This window comes from Brachyistius frenatus, unplaced genomic scaffold (assembly GCF_029030835.1).
Source record: "Brachyistius frenatus isolate BFR_SWC_R1_liver_20210118 unplaced genomic scaffold, ASM2903083v1 Contig_21, whole genome shotgun sequence".
Classification (NCBI taxonomy): Eukaryota; Metazoa; Chordata; class Actinopteri; family Embiotocidae; genus Brachyistius; species Brachyistius frenatus.
In genome coordinates, this window is record NW_027210620.1 from 3,891,968 (window position 1) to 3,910,913 (window position 18,946).

Here is an 18,946-nt window from a genome sequence, read left to right on the forward strand (position 1 = left end):
GCACCGGCTGTTCTCGCAGCGTATTGATGGCTTTGGAACGAGATGGTCGACTTTTGAAACCGTCGGGTTGAGTACGGTTATCTTACTTAAATTTCGGACTCATAAATCCGCTGCAGTCTGGATTGAAGTTTGCAGAACAAACGCCGCGCTTCACTCGTCTCACTTAGATTTCTTCATGGGACCATAAATTGCCTTTATCCTTATTGAGATGTCAGCCTGTGAGTTCACATCGTTTGATATCAGTTTATAAAGCCCCGACAGCGGTATATTGGCTATAGGAAGCGTTCTGCCATTTATTCCTTCCTCCTGATGTCACACTTTGGTTCCCGTCCTTTAACAGACGTCCTCTCCTCTCCTCAGAGCTCCGTCTGCCAGGTCCTCATATCTGTCGCATTAAATGCATTGAATCCGTTTTTAAGTATATTTGTTAGGCAGGTTGTTGTTTTGTTTTTTTTGCACCCGGCCAATCAGAAGTCCTTTCAGCAGCTTGTGTATCTGCAGGGGGAACAGAGGGAAGGGCGGGTCCTCCAGCCCGGGGCGATCGAGCAGCTGGCCTGTTGCTTGATACGAGTACTGCCAGTGAGAGAGAGAAGCACCGGGCGGTCAGAGATCCTCTCTCCTTCACCACCTCCCCTGTGGTCCCTCCTGCTGCAAACAAAAGCGCGTCATTATGTCCAATTATATCCAGCAACTTTTCAGCAATTAACAATCACAGGAAAAATCCCTCTCCAACAGTCTTTGGCACCGTGGCAACAAATCCTTTTAAATGTAAAGAACAGCTTTGAGTATCTTCTTCAAAGAGGGATGGATGTTTGACCCAAAAGTAAATCTGCAATTAACGACAGATTAAAAACCTGATGAAATGTACCGTCAACGATCATCTAAATTTGGAACTGGCTTCTTCCTTCTGCTCCTTGCGCTTATTTTCCGTCTTTTTTTTTTTGCTTTTAAGTTTCTCATCATCATGTTTTCCAGCAGACTCTGCATGCTTTGGAATAGATCTGTCATCTGGTTGACACCTAATCTCACGTAGACATGGACCTTTGCCTCCAGAGACATGTTGGAAAATAACTGCTTTGTAGAAAATGTCACCCAAACTCTTTACCATCTGCACTTAATAATCACCTCCTTTTCAGACAAAAACCCAAAACCTTGTTATTAAAACCCGAGCTTGATAAAAAAAAAAAAACATTTAAAAAAAAGGGCCGATTTCGATAACGAATCTCCGCCGTCGAGGTTATTTTGGTTCGTCTTCATCTGAATCCGCCCCTCCTCACCTAGTTGCTTATCTTCTGTCTTAGGAGACGAGAAATTTTAATGAGTTATTTTATTGCCTGCTCGGAGGAAGTATCCCCCCGCCAGCAATCTCACCTTTAATATTTCAAATCATCCTCAACCTCGTCCTCGTACAAAAGAATACTCCGCGGGTATAAGCTGTGTATCTGGAATTCCTTTACCTCTATAATTACTTCTTGAATCAGCTCGTGATCTCGGCTGATTTGTCCCATCTTCGAAAGCTTCAGACGGAGTCGTTGACTTTTAAATTTAACCGTATAGATCTGTTTTGACTCGTGCCTTTTGGGCGATGCGGGCAGAAGTGTGTTTTCTCAGTTCTTCGGCGCTCCGCTGCATCACTTTGAAGTGAAATTAAAAAAAAAATTAAAAAGACGCGTGCAGTAGGTATCCTGTAAGAGGTTGGTTTTTGTTAGCGGAGCTTCTCGAAAGGGACGCGTCAAGTAGAATATGGGTACCGGTGCTTAGAGAGAAAAAAAAAAAAAAAAAGAAGGTCCAATTCCAGCGTTTCCCCTCCCTGTGCATCACGGAGTCCCACCTCATCTTCAGCAGCCATCGTAGTCCACTTTATATTCCTCTCTTCTCACCGTACGTACGTCAAACACCGCCTCGATGTGGCACGTGTCCGTAAAGTCGCTGTATTGAAATCCCCCCCCCTCTCCCCCCGTGGCCCTCCAGTGTCCTACCTGTCAGAAAAAAATAAAAAACCCTCGCTGCGTAACCGACCATTCTTCTTTCCGCATCGGGTGAGAGAGCAACCCCGCCGAGCTCGCAACTTCTACCTCAGCGCCACCGTGCACCCGCGCCCCGGCACTATTAGAAACCCAAGGGCACGGCTAACACGGCACGGAGGCTCGGGCAGTGACAAATTCACAACAAAGCTTTTTTCTGTGAGGAATGAAACTACCATGGAGGTTGAAGGAATGAGAGGCGAGCGGGAGAGGGGAGGCCGAGTGAGGCAGGGAAGAAAATAAAAAAAATAAAAAAGAGAGAGCAACCTGGTGTGATGAAAGGACATGTGGCCCACTGTGACAAATGTTCTCCCGACTTGTGATTCATCATGGTCCAGAGACTGAGAGAGCAACGCAGGCAGCAGCTCCAGATCAACCAGTGCAGTTGTGGAAATAACTACCGACAGAACATTTTTTTTTTTGTTGCTATGCATTCACATCTTTACAGTCCTGTACTTCAGTGCCCATAAGGAGGCAGGATATCGTGGCATTTTAACATCGGTCACTCTAAACGGCGAAGTCCATGAATCGTCTTGGAGAAACTGAGCATTATCTTAATGCCCCGTGTGGAATAAAAAGAGTGGTTTGCACTGTCGGGAGTCACAGGTCTCATTTCTCATTCAGGCAGAAGAACAGAACCGAACAGTTTGGTGGTTTAGTGTTTATTGAGGAAGCTTTAATGGCGCTGGAAAAGTTGCATACAATTAAGAGGCGAGTGGTGCATTTTTCTTTTGTGTTTGCATGGGAATGCAACGTTTTTTCTTCTTAGATACGTAACAATCATGTATTGTTGTGCAAGCAAAATGTCTGGCGTTGACCATAAAGTTACTTGCAAACCCTTGTCTCCATTCGTCCAGACCGGTGACGACGAAAAGTCTTTTCATCTCCTTTGTCTTATTTGAATTCATTTCAGAGACTCTTCTGTCCAGTTATTCAAACAGGAAGAGAGTTTTGATTGAAAAATGTGAAAAAATATTGGTCATTTTTTTTCAGTAGAAATGTGTTTTTTCTGCTCCCTCCAGTTATGAGCCCTTGAAATTAATTATGTGATCACTTGTTGGGTTCCTGATCCAGAGCTTGGGAACCTTAACAGTGAATGTCAGACTGCAGTCTGCTTGTGGTTGGTTTTTACTTGATTACTCACAAAATTGTCAGAAAAATAACTTTATGACATTATGGGGAGTAACAACGTTATAACACAAATTAATTAGCAGACACTGTTTTGTAATCAAATATATTTTGACTCCGGACTAATATGCGAGTTCAATCTCTGAACTCATTCGGGAGGGTCAGGATGTCATTCCCCCCCCCTCTAGTTCTGACTTAGATTTTTATCATGTGAAACAAGATGTTCCTTCATAACTCCACTGTAACAAGTCTTTATTCAGGTCGGGAGCCATTACTGTCATTTCTCTGCCACCAGACACACATTTATAGTCACGCTGTGTAAAAGTGCTGTACCTCTCATGGGTGAAAAGTAACATGGCGCATTTATTCTACTCCGGCTTGGATGTGCTCGTGCTTTACGTGAATATTTCTAATTTGTCCACGTTTAAACTTCTACTTCACATTTGTTTACATTTTAGTTTTTTTTTTTAAATCAGTTTTAGAAATATCATTATTGGGAAAACGTTTGTGGCGCAAACACAGCATACAATGAACCCAATCACACTTGCCTGAAACGTTACTGCTTATTATTACTGCTATTATTTGAATGAATATCCACTGACTTCTCAGATAACCAGTAATTTCAAACATAGATTGCATGGTGCTGGCGTCGGATGTATCAGCATCAGCAGATCTCGGGTTCACATTTGTTGCCCTCAATAAAAGCTGCAGAATAAAGATGGATTAAGATCCGGAGAAAAACATGTAAAGTACTGCGCAAAGTCTTTTAAATACTTCAGATATTAAACTCTTATCCCTCACACAATACCATTAAATCATTCTGCAGCATGACCCTGAACTTCCAGTTTGTCAGAGTCAGTCAGAGATTACATGAAAACGCAGAAGACATTCAGACATCTTAAATCCACCAAAGAAATGCTGTAAATTCTTTTAAGATGCTTAGAAACAACATCCCTGCCAATTACTTAAAAAAAAACAACCTGTGTACATAAGTGAACCGAATATTGGAGATATACAGCAGGTTTTTCTCTTGATTGTATTATTCATGAAGTTGAATAATAAATACATGTTCTTTAAAAAAAAAAAAAAAAACATATCCACTTTATTTTGTGAACCTAAATCTTTTGCACAGCTCCCCGTTGCACTCTGTAGTTACCACCTTCACCTTAGACAAGCTGTCAGCCTGGAGTCTACAAAACAGTTCTTCAGCACTGCAACTATTAATAATGATGTGTAATTATAAAAAAGAAAAGAATGTTACAGAAGGCTGAATCCTTGGTAGTCCGATCAATTTATAATAGTGATAGGGCCACGAAGACATCTGGTATCTGTTCAGGGTCATTTTCTCGCAGCTCCTGCCTCTCACCGTCTTCCTCAAAAGTGGAAGAGGCCCAATTGTGCGGGTATTTTTCTCTCCGGGTTCCCACTTCCCGGTGAAAGCGGTCGTGCATGCGGAGCTGAAATGCACCGTCGGAGCTGTCCATTAAGTGGTGCTGAAATCCATTTCAGCACAGCCAGGCTTTTTGATGGTGTCTGGATCAGTATCGGGAGCTGTCCGTTTGCATGGTGCTGAAATGTGTTGGTAGTCAGCTGGCCTTTTTAGTGAGGCAACTAAATGTGTTAGCGGGTGCTGCTCCGACGTGCGCTCTTACTCGACGTGTTGCAGAAAGTGTTAGTCCTTGAAGAAGTGACGCGCCGCTGATTCAGCGGCTTGTCATCTCCTCAAAGAGCATGCGAGATAGTGCTATTAATCACAGTAGCGTTGATTTGCTTTGTTTCATAATATCCCAAAATATCTTTGTGTTTGAATTCTGAATATATATATAAATATATATATTTTGTTTTTTCCTTTTCTTTTTTGCACATAGACTTAAAGATCTTTTTTCTAAAAGCTATTCACAGTCGGATCGGTTTTCAAATATGCCATATTATGCGATGCAAAATACAAAGCTCTGACTTAAAGCAATCCCATTTAATGTGTGAAGCAGCTGCTGTTGTCATGACAATGGAGCCTTTGAAAAACAAGTTGATGTCCATGAGGCACCTGTTAAAAATACGCCATTAGCATTTATTATCCGCGGGAGAAAAACAGGATTGTGAAGTGAAGCACAAGGAATTAAACTCCCATCAATAAAAGACACACAAAGAACTCGTAGGCCAAGAAATTCCGGTGATTCATCAAAAACATAATCACTCAAAATGACACCACTGCAAGATCTGATTGGGTTCTCACCTCCATTTTTTTTTTTTTTTTTTTAGGTTTAAGTCTTACTTTTTTCGCAAAGGGACAAGATACCGTACACCAGAGAAAACTCATTCTCCACTCCGGACGTGCTCATCGGCCCGCTGCTGGAAACAAGAAGCTGGGCTGTGGAATCGGCCTCTGTTGACATTTCACGGCTGAGTGGTGCGAAGGCTGATGAGTCACACCTGCCATCAAGTGCCCGTGTGCCGACAATGGGAGAAAAACTGCTTCCTGACGCGTCCCCCTCTCCAGTCAGGACGATGGGTCCGAGCTGTATTTATGCGAAGAGACTGTTCGCGGGGAGAGTGAAAAGATGGAAAAGCAATTACTTATTTCCAATATTCCGATTGCTTGCCGTCAAATAAGAGTGGGGGAAAAAAAATTGGAGGCCCGGGCCTGCTGGGAAAGCTGCCTGTGAATCCCACGACCTCTAGTCTCGCTCCGTGTCAATCCCAGAGTAATCACTTAGCTACAGCATCCTCCACCTCTCTCTGGGGGCCTCTATTTTTTTTTTTTCTTTTTTTCAGCTAGCTTCTCCCATCATATACAAGATTATTTGATTTAATCATTACGTGTATTTAATCAAAACAAGTCCCAGCGTAGTGCCGAGCAACTTTTGTTTTTGAGCCCTTCCATTACACTCGGCTATTCTGCACGCTGGGGGACTGGAGCTGCTTTGAAGGGTTTGATACAGGAATTAAAATAACACTGATAGATGGCTCCGGCCGTATACAATGACAGAATACGTTCTGGGAGAGTGGAGCGGGCTATAACTCAGAAAATGCTTTTATTTATTTATTTATTTTATTCCATTTTCTCCACAGATGCCCGTGTTGGGACACATTTTTATCGACTTGAATGTGCGCATGCAAAAGCTTTTAAACCAACCGGGGAGCGTATTCTTCTGCGATGTGGTCGCTGCCGCCGGGGAAAAAACCCACAATCCGCTCGGTTTAAATAATCGCATCGGTACGCCAAACTTTTATGTTATTTGAGCTTTTTTGATTCTGTTTCTCTGAACTTGCTGCAGTGTTCCAGCCTCCCCGCGTGTGATGGCGAACATCCTCGAGTTTCAACAACATAGACTTTTGATTAAAAAAAAAATAAACCGCTCCAGATTTCCACGTAATGTTGTGCGTGATCCCCGTCGTGCCCGGCGGCGTTAACGGGGATTTAACGCTTTAGTCGTCCAAACATCTCAATTAAAAAAAAAAAATTAAAAAAAAAGCTCTGCTGCCGGAGAACTCGAGGAAACGAATGTTTGCTTCAAGTAAACGGAAAGCTTTGGAAAGACTTTGCTTCGGTTTCTGGCTCTGAAATTAAACAGAAATTGAATTCAGTCTGTGCAGCAGTTCGTGGGAGCTTCTCAGACTGGCAGCCCAGATATCATCCTCTTTATTTTGAAGCCTCAACGTCTCCTTTTCTCGAATTATTGGTACGGTTTAAAAGTGAAAGAATTATCGAGGATTCTTGCGTGAGCTCCTGCATTACTTCATGAATTCATATCTCGGGAAATCATCAGGAAATAACATGAGTCTTTTGTTCATGATCTCATGCATGAACAACACATTAATGAAAGCGTTAACTAAGGTCAGGGTATCGTCAATGATTATGATTTATGAAGCATCTGCAGCACAGAGCACATCATTAAATGTTTGCATCCTCATAGTAACCATAGTAACTATTCATAGTAAAATGGACAGACCCAAAAATTGGCCCCAACTTTTTTTTTTTAGCAAAGAATACATCATGATGATGCTTTAAAAAAAAAAAAAAAATCCTAATCACCATTCGTGATGTACTAACTTTAGTTATTACTTTAATGAATGTGTTGTTCATGCATGAGATCGTGACTGAACGACTCTGAGCTCGTGATACTTCCTGAAGATTTATGAGGTACTAATGCGTGAATTCATGATAATTCATGCACCCTTACCCTTAAGTGTTACCAAATTATTTTTCTTAATCTTCTTGCCCATCTAGGCTGTTTTTAATTCATGCATATATAATAAGTATCAAAGACCTGGTGAGTCAAGTCAGTGAATCGCCTCCATTTGAAGCAATCTAAATTTGAAATGCCAGACTCCGGATTTGCAAAGGGTTAATTGGAGTTACCTCTTCAACATTATGAATTATTTTCTGTATCTATCTAATCACCCATCCTGTAATCATGTTTTTGTTTCCAGTAATTACAGAGCTACGATCAAAAAAAAAAAAAAAAATGCCCAAACGATGCATCGGCGTACAGTATTTTAAGATCGTGGCCACTATTGATTGCATTGGACTTTTAATTAGGCAAAAGCGCTTTGGGTTCATCAGGTTGGCTGCTGGCTGGCCGTTGGCAGTGAAACCACGAGGCAGGACAGTGGACGGATGGCTCCATTTGTTTGGACAGGTTGGCATCGTCAAGTCAGTTAATTCCAGACTTTCCAGGAACTGGTATTTAAACGGAGCCGCCCCCCTCCCCCCCGGGAGCGTTCCCCACGGCCGTCTCTCGTCCATTTGTCAACATCAGAGACAAGAGGTTTGTACACTCACAGCAGCAGTATACCTTACTGCTGTTATTGTGTTGTTGGCTGCCGCCGTCCGACCACACGGCATATCCGTCATCAGCCAATAGGGCTCCGGCCAGAAAGCGGCCGTCGTTAGGTCGGAGCTGATTGATTGGCTGTTGAGATGTTGTTTCAGTTTCATACATCATCCCCCTTGGATGCTGAGCGCAGGCTTTGAGCTGCTGGAGAGGGCCGCTAATGTGGTTTTGGGGGCCACGAGCGGAGGCTGCTGCGAACACTGTGTCGGCTTTCATTCTTTTTCCATACGTCAAAACTTTCTAAACAACCATTAGGTTTAGTGGCTGTACATTTGGCAGGAATCTAGATGTGGGGAAAAGAAACTGATGAGTTTCTATTATTTTTAACTGGGAAGTTGATTTCTTTCAGACTTTTCCTGACAAACTTCCGGCACGGCAGATTGTCAGTCGTTTTTAGGCACTTGAAGCGTGACGCCGGGATTGCTAGCTTTTGGTTTTTCCCGACCGATTCAATTATTTACTGGGATTTTTTTTTTTTTCATCGATTTATTGTCTTTGAAGGTACCTTGTTTATTAGTGATTAGCGCCCTCTTGTGCTCTTGTGCTATTCACAATATCAGAACTTGAAATTTTCTACAGCCGTGACGTGTCAGCCAGCAAACTCGGTAGGTTCGGTTTGTGTCTGTTTCACCTCGGAGTATACGTTCCTTTCTTTCGACGCAAGCTCGACGTCAACCGACGTCCGACCTCCTTCTCTGAGCTACAAAACAAAACAAAAAAAACAACAACTCCCAGTTCGACAGGTGTTCAGGTGTTTTTTTTTTTCCTGCTTTTGTGAGGTTGGCTCTTTCACGTCCCACTTGCTCGTGAACGCGCCATTGGCTCGACAGAAGCTAACATTAAGTCAGCAGCGAACATGTGGGCATTGCTCTCACAGCTCTGACTACTCTGTTGGTGCTGATGCCGTGAAGCTTCCTTCACTTTTACAACACTGAGAAAACCTCACGGAGACCGCTGGGAGTTGCTCTTGAGAAAACTGAAACTCATAAAGGCAGTTTGATTGAAAGTAAATTACGAAACAACACAGCGATATCTTGTCCAAGGCTATCTGGAAGTGGATTTTATTTCCCTTTGAGGCTATTTTTCTGAAGAACAAGCTCACTGTTTTTGTTCTGCTTGCTATGCTCCGCCGGTCACATGAAGCAACAACACTGCACGTATTCGTTCGGGGATTCCAAGGTAATTGACTTCACCCAGTCGCCACCTGATTTTAATTAACGGCGCCTCACATTCAGTTGCAAAAACCTGCAATGGAAAGAGTCAAACCGGAGGCTGAGATATTAATTAACATTAAGTACATCTCGGAGAAGAATCAAAATAAGTCATTTCCTCTCCGATGTTTAATTGGGATTGTACGACACTCCTTGCAGATGTAATTAATTGAACCAGCTCATGAAAAGGATTTGGGTTCTTATCGTGAAATGTAGACAACACGAGAGGCTTCTTTTCAGTTTTACTGCAGCAGACTATAATTTTCGTTCTGCTATACTCTCAGGTTTTGTTAAATCCTCGGACTGGATCATTAAAAGCAAGTTTTTGCCTCGGCCTTAACCAGTCCCGCTTTTATTGCAACTACTTCATCCTCTGGGTCATAAGTTTTTACAGCCGCTCATGTCTTAAACATAATTTCAAACATTCTCACGACTGAGTGTTATGACTTTACTACTGCTTGCCCCTGTACGAGTATTATATCCAACCTTGTTTCATTCCAGCTATTTAGCGCTTCAGAACCATTACTAATGCATCGGTGCTGCAAAGCAGAGTTTTGTTTCTATAATTACAACAAGAAAGTTACATAATGTTAATGTTTGGATCTAAATGCCGCAGGAATAAAATCAAAGACGTGTTTTTACTTGCTCGGTTTACCGGCGGCCTCTGAAATTTGACAGGTTGGGAGCGGATTTAACGAGATGGCACTTTCTTTTGTCATGAATAAATATGAATATGATAAAACTAGGCATTTGATAATATGTGATTAAAAAAAAAATTGTAGCGTGAATGAGAATGTCCTCGTGGTAGTAAATTAATATTTCATGAACTTCTCATTCCTCACGAGTTGATTATTAAAGTTTCAGGGCTTTAATTTCAATGTACATTTTTAATTGATATCCACTCACTCTGCAACACTGCTTCCCGGCTGACTTGCAAGCCAAGCGTGTGTGTGTGTGTGTGTGTGTGTGTGTGTGTGGGGGGGGGGTGCGTGTGTGTGCGTGTGTGTGTGTGTGCGTGTGTGTGTGTGTGTGGGCGCACGCGTTTGTGGAATATTGAATGGCTCACGCAGAGTCCCGCATCAGGCGTTTGAAGGAGATGCGCGGCTTCTCTCTCTCTCTCTCTCTCTCTCTCTCTCTCTCTCTCTCTCTCTCTCTCTCTTCCTCTCTCTCTGTGCTGTCTCCTCCTCCTCCTCCTCCTCCTCGCTTTTCGCTTCCACTGAGAATCTTTTGCCTTTTCTCCTCGTGAGCAGCGCGTCCTTCCGTTCCGCCACTTGTTATTTTCACACCTTGGTCGCCGCAAACGTGTAAAAAGCCTGCAAGCGCGGCGAATACAACCGTTTTCACCTCCTCCTCCTCCTCCTCCTCCTCCTTCTTCTTCTTCTTCTTCTGTTGCCCACCGGTTCTCCCGCTGCATCTTTGCTTTATTTGCATTTTATCTTTTTTTTTCTTCTTTTTTTTTTCTATCCTTCCTGTCGAGGGGAAACAACAGTTTCTCTCTCTCAGCTTTAGGGAATCATGACCACCGCGAAGGAAGGCAATGCACCGGCGAAAACGGCTCACCAGCAAGAACAGGTACCGACGTTGCTTTTCCCTAATTTCCTTTTGCATATTAACATCGCAATTAACCGGTGTCGCCCTGCTTTGGTTGAATTATATTTGCATGAGACGCTGCGGTTACTTTTTTTTTTTTGGACCGACTGAAATGGTGTGTTGGGGAGGGAGGGGGGGAAGAAAAAAAAAATCACAATTTGGTAGGCTACGTCCGTAATAGGCGTCTGCACTCGGGAGTCATTTGGAAGTGATAGCCGGTGCTGCGCTGTCAGCTCATCGTCAAGACTGGAGGATTTAAAAAAAAAAAAAAACAACAACAAAAAAACATGTTACAGCCTCGGTTTGTAATCCTCGTTTTTCATCATGCGGTTGATCATTTTATTCGGGGACTTTACGCGCGTTAGACAACGAAGCAGTTTGTGTTTTCCTCTCCGTCCGGCGCGCGTCACCTTGCAGCAGGACACGCAGATCAGCTCAATGAACCCAACTTGAATCAGACTGTGCGTTTGGAATACGGGGGTCTGCAAAAAAAAAAAAAAAAAAAAAAAAAAGTGCCACTTATGACCATCAAGTGTCTGGAAAAAAACAAAAACAAAAAGTCTTCATTTCAGGCTCGTCCTGTCCGTGTGTGGGCCTTTGAATCTTCCCACCTCTTCGAGTTTCCTCTCCAGTCTGAAAGGCTGAGAACACTGTTGCATTTTTTTTGGTGTGGTGCAGGGTGGCTCTGTTCTGATTTCACCTCCATCACTCAGTCAGTAATGATGGAGCAAATGTTGACCCGCCTCCATGTCAACCAAAGGCTCCAGCCTTGGACAAAATACACACAGGACATTTTGGGTTTTTTTTTTTCATGAAAAATATTTCATGACGTGAAATAAAAAGATTGCTAATTTGTTTCTGCCCTGTTCATGTCAAGGTTACCAAATAATGTAATACACCTCCTCCTACATTATAGAGCCAGTATTGCAATGTTGCAGTTTTATACTGACTGCCAGCTTTCACGAGGGCTCCCATGCTTTGAAACTTTTTTTTTAGATTGGAAGGAAAATAAATGTAACTTTTAAAACTTGTGAAAATGGCCATTTATATCTGACCTTTAGGACCTAAATGAACAAATATATTATATTTACAGCATCACTATTCTCCCGATTTATGTGAAGAGTTTTTATTTGGCCAACTCAACCGGATGAGACCCTGAAAGTCATTTAAGTCTGAGATTTTGAGTATCTTGTTATCTTGTTTGCTACATGTTCACTCTGCTGCTTTCCGCCACCTGCAAGAACGAAGGTTATCTTTTTTTCAAGTTTCTAAATCATACCTCGTTTCTGTTTCCTTTGAGCCAGCCCATTAACGGAAACCGTAACTTTTAGATGGCATCTTTCACCGCCACTCTCCACCTGTGCGCTACACCTGTCTGAAAAATGACAGAAAAGGTGAGAGGGACGCTTGGCTTTATCCCGCCAAGCAGACAATCTTCCCCCGCTGTGATTTAGCAGCAGGCTGTCAGTCAAACCGTTGGGAGGCAGCCAGAGGTCCAGCAGTTCACGCCCTGCATATTCTGCACATGCAGAGCAGACTGCTCTGGTATAAACATCAACAAAAGCAAGCGATAAGACTCTGACGTGGTGCTGAAGCTGGCAGGGAAAGATTAACCGATCGGGAAAAAAAAAAATTACATTTTTACAGTGAATCAAATGGCTAAATAAACGCCGGGTGCAGCTTCTCAGAAGTGAGGGTTGATGTTTTTAACTCTTCTTTGTCTCTGTCAGTTGAATATCTTTGGGTTTTAGACAGTTTGTTGGACAAGCGAGGTATTTTTGAAAGAGATCTCCAAAGGCTCTGATCAAGGATGAGTCATGATTGAAATCATCGAATAGTTTAAGCGACTCGTTTCGTCCTACAAAATATAATTTCGCTAGATTTTACTGGTGCCTGCAGTAAAGGTGAAGGTTGCGGTAATGCAGGAAGAACGCGTGAATATAAGGTTTTGGTAAAAGGATTGTGGTTCTGTAAGCGTGCGTGTGTGTGTGTGTGTGTGTGTGTGTGTGTGTGTGTGTGTGTGTGTGTGTGTGTGTGTGTGTGTGTGTGTGTGTGTGTGTGTTGGGGGGGTGAGGATCTTTGAATAATAGTATGATTATCTTTTAAGCGATTGATTAATTTTGAATAAACTAAAGTCAGAAAGAGAGCCGGTCAACTTTTTTTCAAGGTTTTTTCAGTTGAAAGCTTAATTTGTTTTATTGAATAATCAATTGAATATTGAAAAAGGAAAAAAGAAACAAATAAACAGAGTCATTAATTCATTATCAGTATTAATGAATACCTGAAATGTTGCAGCTCTAAACTTCTGAGACAAGTTTTGGCTTTGACTTATTAGCTTATGGTTTTGGCTGCTTTAGGGGTTTGTAATCTTGTTAAATCGCTCGATTTGGAGGCCTCGCTGAGCGTTGTAGTAACCACCAGCAGGGGTTGACCTTTTTTGAAATGACTCGGGAGATTATAGACCCGGGGAAGCTGGAACAGAAGTTAAGAGTTAATGGTGGCTGTCAGTGGATTTCTTTTGAGGCGTGAAACTCCAACAAAGTGAAAAATAGCTTCAAGCATATTCGGCTGTAAAATTGGTGGTGTAACATAGACGAGCATGTTTGCACACAGACTCACACACACACACACACACACACATCACACAAGCATGCCCGACGGCTGTGATTACGTGAGGTCCTGTTGTGGTCGGCTGATTGATGGTCTGCGAGCAGGGCTTGTGGTCCGGGGACAGAGGACAGAGATAGAGGGCAGCCCACCAGAGATAGCAGCAGCAGCAGCTCTCCAGTAATCAACTAGCCGCGGCACACTGAGAGAGTCGCGGCACTAACACTCATTACCAGCAACAAGGTGGAAGTTCGGAAGGTGTGAGAGGCCGCGCTGGGGTCGGGGCGGTAATGCATTTGCCGAGGCGAGATACTTAATGTCAAAGTATCTTTCCTTCATTACAAAAACAGAGCCGTAACCCAGCAACAACCAAAACCGTTGGTTTGTGAACGGCCGTTGTGAATCCTCGAGTTTGGATTTTGGCCGGCTAGTTCGGAGTAGGAAGGGACCGTATTTGGACCGGGGGGGGGGGATCTGACTCGATTTTATAGGAAACCCGACTGCACCACAGGCCTGTCAATCAAACAGACACGCCCCCCCCAAAAACACAACCTTTTGAAGCTTATTTTCTAATAAATGACGGGATTATTTTCAAATGAACGGCCAGAAAACTAATAAGAAGGAGCAACATTGGCTGCAAAACCAAGAAAACTCATGGATACATTTTATGGACTGAGAATTTTATGAAACCAATTGAATGGGAGTCTATGGAGCCGGAGGCTTTTTGGAGCCGACCTCTAGTGGCACTCGGTGGTATCGTGATTTGAAACCTGCCAATTTGACACAAAATACCCGCTCAAATCAAATTCTGTTGCCTGTTATGGACACTTCCTTATCTCTAGTTTCCTGAACCAGCTGGCTCGGAAAACACGGATGTGCTCTGACCGTTTTAAAGATGTTTTTTCCGAGTCCAGATTTTGCCGCTAACACAAGCCAGTTGGAGCCCCGTGCGGCTTTAAAGCGGGATCGCAGCACCCAACATTGAATGGGATAAGACTTCAAACAGAGTCGTCTCCACCATTCAGCCTAATAACCAGCCTTTTTAAAAGAAAAGAACTGACTTTTGTGACTGGCGAGCTCTGGAAATCTTAGCGGGTAATGCGCGACACTAATTGGACAGACTTGGATACTGCGAGACAGACGAGCTGCCGGTGTGCGCCGTTAAAAGTGGAATTTATACCATCTCGTATCACGTCACGCACACTCCCTTCGTAGCTTCTTTGTCGGCACGATATCCCATTTTTGGATTTCTCTGAACATGTGATAACATGAAACTGCCTGGAAGAGATGTTTGTAGCCTCCCCCCTACCCCCACCCCTCCCCTGCCCCCCACCCCCAAGCTCTTTGCTGGCAGGTGACTGCTGTTGTTGAACGTACCGGATGATGCATGTCACCGTGCGTTCAGCTGTCTACATCTCTTCCTCTGGAGCTGCGGTGGAATTAAAAGTGACAAATACCACCGGGTGCGCTTATTTTCCCCCCAAAAAATGTTGGTCCGATATTGATAAAATGTTGTTTATTCGAAACGGAGCCAGTCTGCTGCGAGCTGATAAATTCAAGCATAGAATGTGAAGAGGCTCACTCGAGAGTCCAAATCTAAATATTAATGGGGGGGGAGTTGGGGCAGGAAAGGGTCTCTTCTAGGGTGACGGATGCTTAAAATATTGTACAATTGATGATATTTTGACTTGGAAATCATTATTTTGTATTTTGTTTTTTTTGCATTTTGTTGTGCAGAAATCAGCTGTGTTTTCTTCCGTTCGTCTCGCTGTTGTGTGGAGCTGCTGCCTCAGTGGCCTCACAACGAATAGCTCCAGTGGTAAGTGCTCAGACAGATGTTAATTAAAGGAGCAACTTGCGTGCAAGACGCAGCGGGACTACGCTGGAATCATCTGCATTGGCACCTGCGCTGCTTTGTTGCGCTCTGGCGTCAACTTGCCCGCAGAATGCGGTTCGCACCATCGGTGCGTCTGTACGTCAACTTGTTTAACGCTGTAAAAACAAAAAAAAATACACCGTAGATTCCGCCTTCCAAGCTGCAGGAGGAACCAAAATGTGTGGCCGGACCAGATGTAAAGGTCACCTGTTGATCAAACGGGGGAAGTTGCATCACAGGAAGGTTGCAGATTAGATAGTAATGAATGCAGATTTTTGTTTTTCCTCTGGCTGTCTATCATGCATGTAAATTGGCAGAATTTCACAGCAAGGCAAATTCATTTCAGTGGTATGGCTGTGATCAATGGATTCCCTCTCAGGAGGAGGGGTGGGAGGGTGTGGGGGGGGCTGTATGAAGTTATTTTTGTGTCTTTTTAATGTAAGCATAAAAGACTGTTTTGAGAGCGTATTTCTAGCGCTGCCATCAAAAATGAATTTTGTGGGTCAAAACATGAACTGAAAACGCAGTTATCAGGGCTGCAAAGAAATGATCCCATACTGTTTTGTTGGTTTTGGTTTCACGCCGATGACGTTGACAAATTAGTGAGCAAAGTGAAAATTTGCGCTGCTACATTTAAAAGCATTTTCATAAAGAAAGAGCGATACAATGCCGCTGACCTCCCTCGATGAGCGTATTGTGTGTAGCATGAGTGCAGTAGATCCAGATTGCTCCGTCTGCTTGAACGTAACCTTCCCCGCTGGACTAGAAAGTGCTCAACGAAAGAGAAATCGATTCAAATCCCTGAATACATATCTTCTGAATAAACTTTGTGAATGTATTGTTCAACAAGTGGAAGAAGCTCAGAGAGCCATTTGAACCACCACTGGCTAAGTTATCCTCGTTCAGCCCGACACGTTGTCTCTAAGTCGCCGGGCTTTAAGATCTTCACTCGCTTCCTCGGCGTGAGAGATTCTGTATGCAAAATGCTGAAAATGGAAAATGCAAAAAAAAAAACAAAGGCCCGGTCTTTCTGCACCTCCCAGGAGGCAGGTTTTCATATCTATGAGCTTCTATTGAACTGTATAGTCTCCGCATAATTTGAATTTTTGGTTCGTTGGCCAGGTGCTTTTGACTTTGCTTGCAACTCAGATTGACTTACGAGAGTACGTTTCCTGCAGGAAGCGTACAGATTTCAGTGGAAGCCGCACCGCTGCACCGGGCTGATGGTGATTCGCTCCTCACTTCACACACAGGCTTCTCCTGAATCGGTAGCAAACATGGCGTCAGGTCAGCCGCTCTTAATCACCTACACGTATGCTTTTTTTTTTTTGTTTCCTTCTTCCCTTCTTACCGTCGTAACTTTTTAAGGGAGCTGCTTTTTCATTTTAACGAGCGAGATAAACAGAATGGCAAAAAAAACAGATTTGGTAAAAGCAAAAGGGGTGACGAGATTATTCACTTTTGCAATGCTAATAGATAATAGGCCGATTCCTCCGGTTTGCTGAGTGCCCTTGACTGATAAGAGGGGACTGGGAGATGGATTTAGAGGAGAATTGGCTGTCCCTAATGTTCGTGCCATAGTTCATATCGAGGGCAATTATGAACAATCGAGCCGTGATGTTGGGGTCTGAAGTGGAGATTAGAGGCGAGATTACCAGGCAGCCAGCGCGGCGATTCATCATGATTGTTGTCATGATTTAAATGTTCCACGCCGAAATGGCTTATAAAGTGGGGGGAGGGGGGGGGGGTGGGTGGGTGGGGGCGTTTTTAATACGGCAATAAATATTCAGTGTTTGGAGCAACGGTCAAACTAAATGTCATGACAGTCCTCCATCTTGCTAATAGTCGACGGACACGCCAGGCGTGCGCGCGTCTGTTCGTGTGTGTGTGTGTGTGTGTGTGTGTGTGTGTGTGTGTGTGTGTGTGTGTGTGTGTGTGTGTGTGTGTGTGTGTGCGTTTGCGAAAACACCTCAGGAGGGGTTTCCAAATAGTGCGTAAAACTGCCTCATTACAGGAAAAGGTCAGCAGTTTCTCTGTCAGGTGTTAAAAAATAGGTTTTGGTTGTTGTTGTTTTTTTGCTTCTTTGTTTCATTCTAATTCTCTGAGCCGCCCGACTCAGCACAGATTATGCGTATAGATCCCATTAAACAATGTTCAGCTTTCCTTTAATCAACCACGAGTGGTCATATTTCCATAAATGAATCAACTGGTCTAGAATTTTTAAGCCGTTGCTTTCTTTCCTCTCTCCCCTTATCTTCCAGTGAAAAGCGTTGTTGTTGTTGTTGTTTTTGTTTTTTTCCCCAAACGATTCATCTCGTATTCTTTTTTCTTCCGTTTCTATGGTTACATTTTTGTAACGCGAGCGAGATAATCAGATTAACCGTTCTTCTGGCTGCCAGGAGTGTGTCCGCCTGCGTCTGTGCGGGTATGAGGCGCGTTTGGACGGACGTGTAAGTTAATTCGTCTTCGTATCCTTGTCTTTGCTTATCTGCGCCTCGCCTCCGTCCGTTTCGAGCTGTGTTTTCTGGCCCTATCGACCTGCTGTAATTAGGAGGCCTTAGAGCTGCGGAGCAGGAAGGCGATCAGGAGCACGCCGTGTTCCCGCCGAGCCTCTAATTGAAACGTTGAGCGTTTTCCACGTCCCCCCCCCCCTTCTCCCTCCCCCCCGTCGGCCCACCTCGAGTCCCGCTGTCATCTCGCCGTCACCTCCGCCGACAAACATTCAGAGGAGCGAGCGCGAGTCACGAACGATAAGCAGGTAATTGCCTGGAGGCCCTCGGATGCGAATTAGTAGAAGCTCGTGCTCCGGCTTCATTGGACATGCTGCCGGGGGTTGTTTGTGCCACTGTTGTGTGTGTGTGTGTGTGTGTGTGTGGGGGGGGGAAGGGCAGGGGGCGCGACAGCTCGAAGTGATACACAGGGAGAGGAAACTGGGATGTCATTAGCTTTGTCTTAGTTAAGCTCAGCTTTTTCAGACTTCGCCTTTGTTCGTTACAAATCCTCGTTTTGCGGAGTTGCGCTTAACCCCCCCCCCCCTCCAAAAAAAACAAAAACCAAAGCACTCGGACACTAATGAACGACAAAATCCCTCCTCACTTTCTCTTGAGATGCAAATTGCTTGATGAGGCGGCACGCGGAGCCACTCAGGAGCCTGCGGAGGGCCGAAGGCTGTGCCCAAACCCCGGCATGCGGGCGCTCAGCCGGGCGCAGGCCGAGAGGAACGAGCTCGCCTTTTTCAAAAGCCCGGACCCGTCTTCTATTGTTATGGCTGCAATAATTCTCGCCGAGGGGGGGGGGGACTCATCACATCACATCACGGCAGTGGGGAGCACGAAAGTGGGCGTCCCGCTTGCAATATCATCTCTCTGGTGTTGAAGAAGCCGGCGCCCGTGTCATCCCGTCTGACACTTTATGAAATTTATATCAAAAAGGGAATCGGTCAGAGGCGACGATGTCAACCCCCGGTGGATTTTTCCACGCTCTAAATATTGGCAGCTATTACGTGTCTCCTCGGTGGTGTTTAGTGGCCGTGCCTGAAACACTGACTTTCATCATGACGTTCGCTGGGTGCGCTCCAGACACCCAGCGGTACCCTGGTTTCTATGGAGATGCTGGTGCTTAATATGCAGCTTTCTCACAAAGAAAAACACACACAGATTAAAACAGACAAAGTGA

The 18,946-nt window shown here is 44.2% G+C and overlaps 1 protein-coding gene across 5 annotated transcripts in view; it reads left to right on the plus strand.

The window, feature by feature from the left end:
- Positions 1-18,946, plus strand: part of LOC138619755 (A-type potassium channel modulatory protein DPP6-like) — a 189,504-nt gene that overhangs the window by 89,810 nt on the left and 80,748 nt on the right. The window contains exon 1 of one of the 5 annotated variants that reach the window (XM_069696479.1): positions 10,378-10,770. The exons of the other annotated variants lie outside the window; for them this stretch is intronic. Coding sequence (XP_069552580.1) covers positions 10,714-10,770 — 57 coding nt within the window. The 5' untranslated portion in view covers positions 10,378-10,713. Of the gene's footprint in view, positions 1-10,377; positions 10,771-18,946 lie in introns of those variants that run through there. 5 annotated transcript variants of the gene reach the window in all.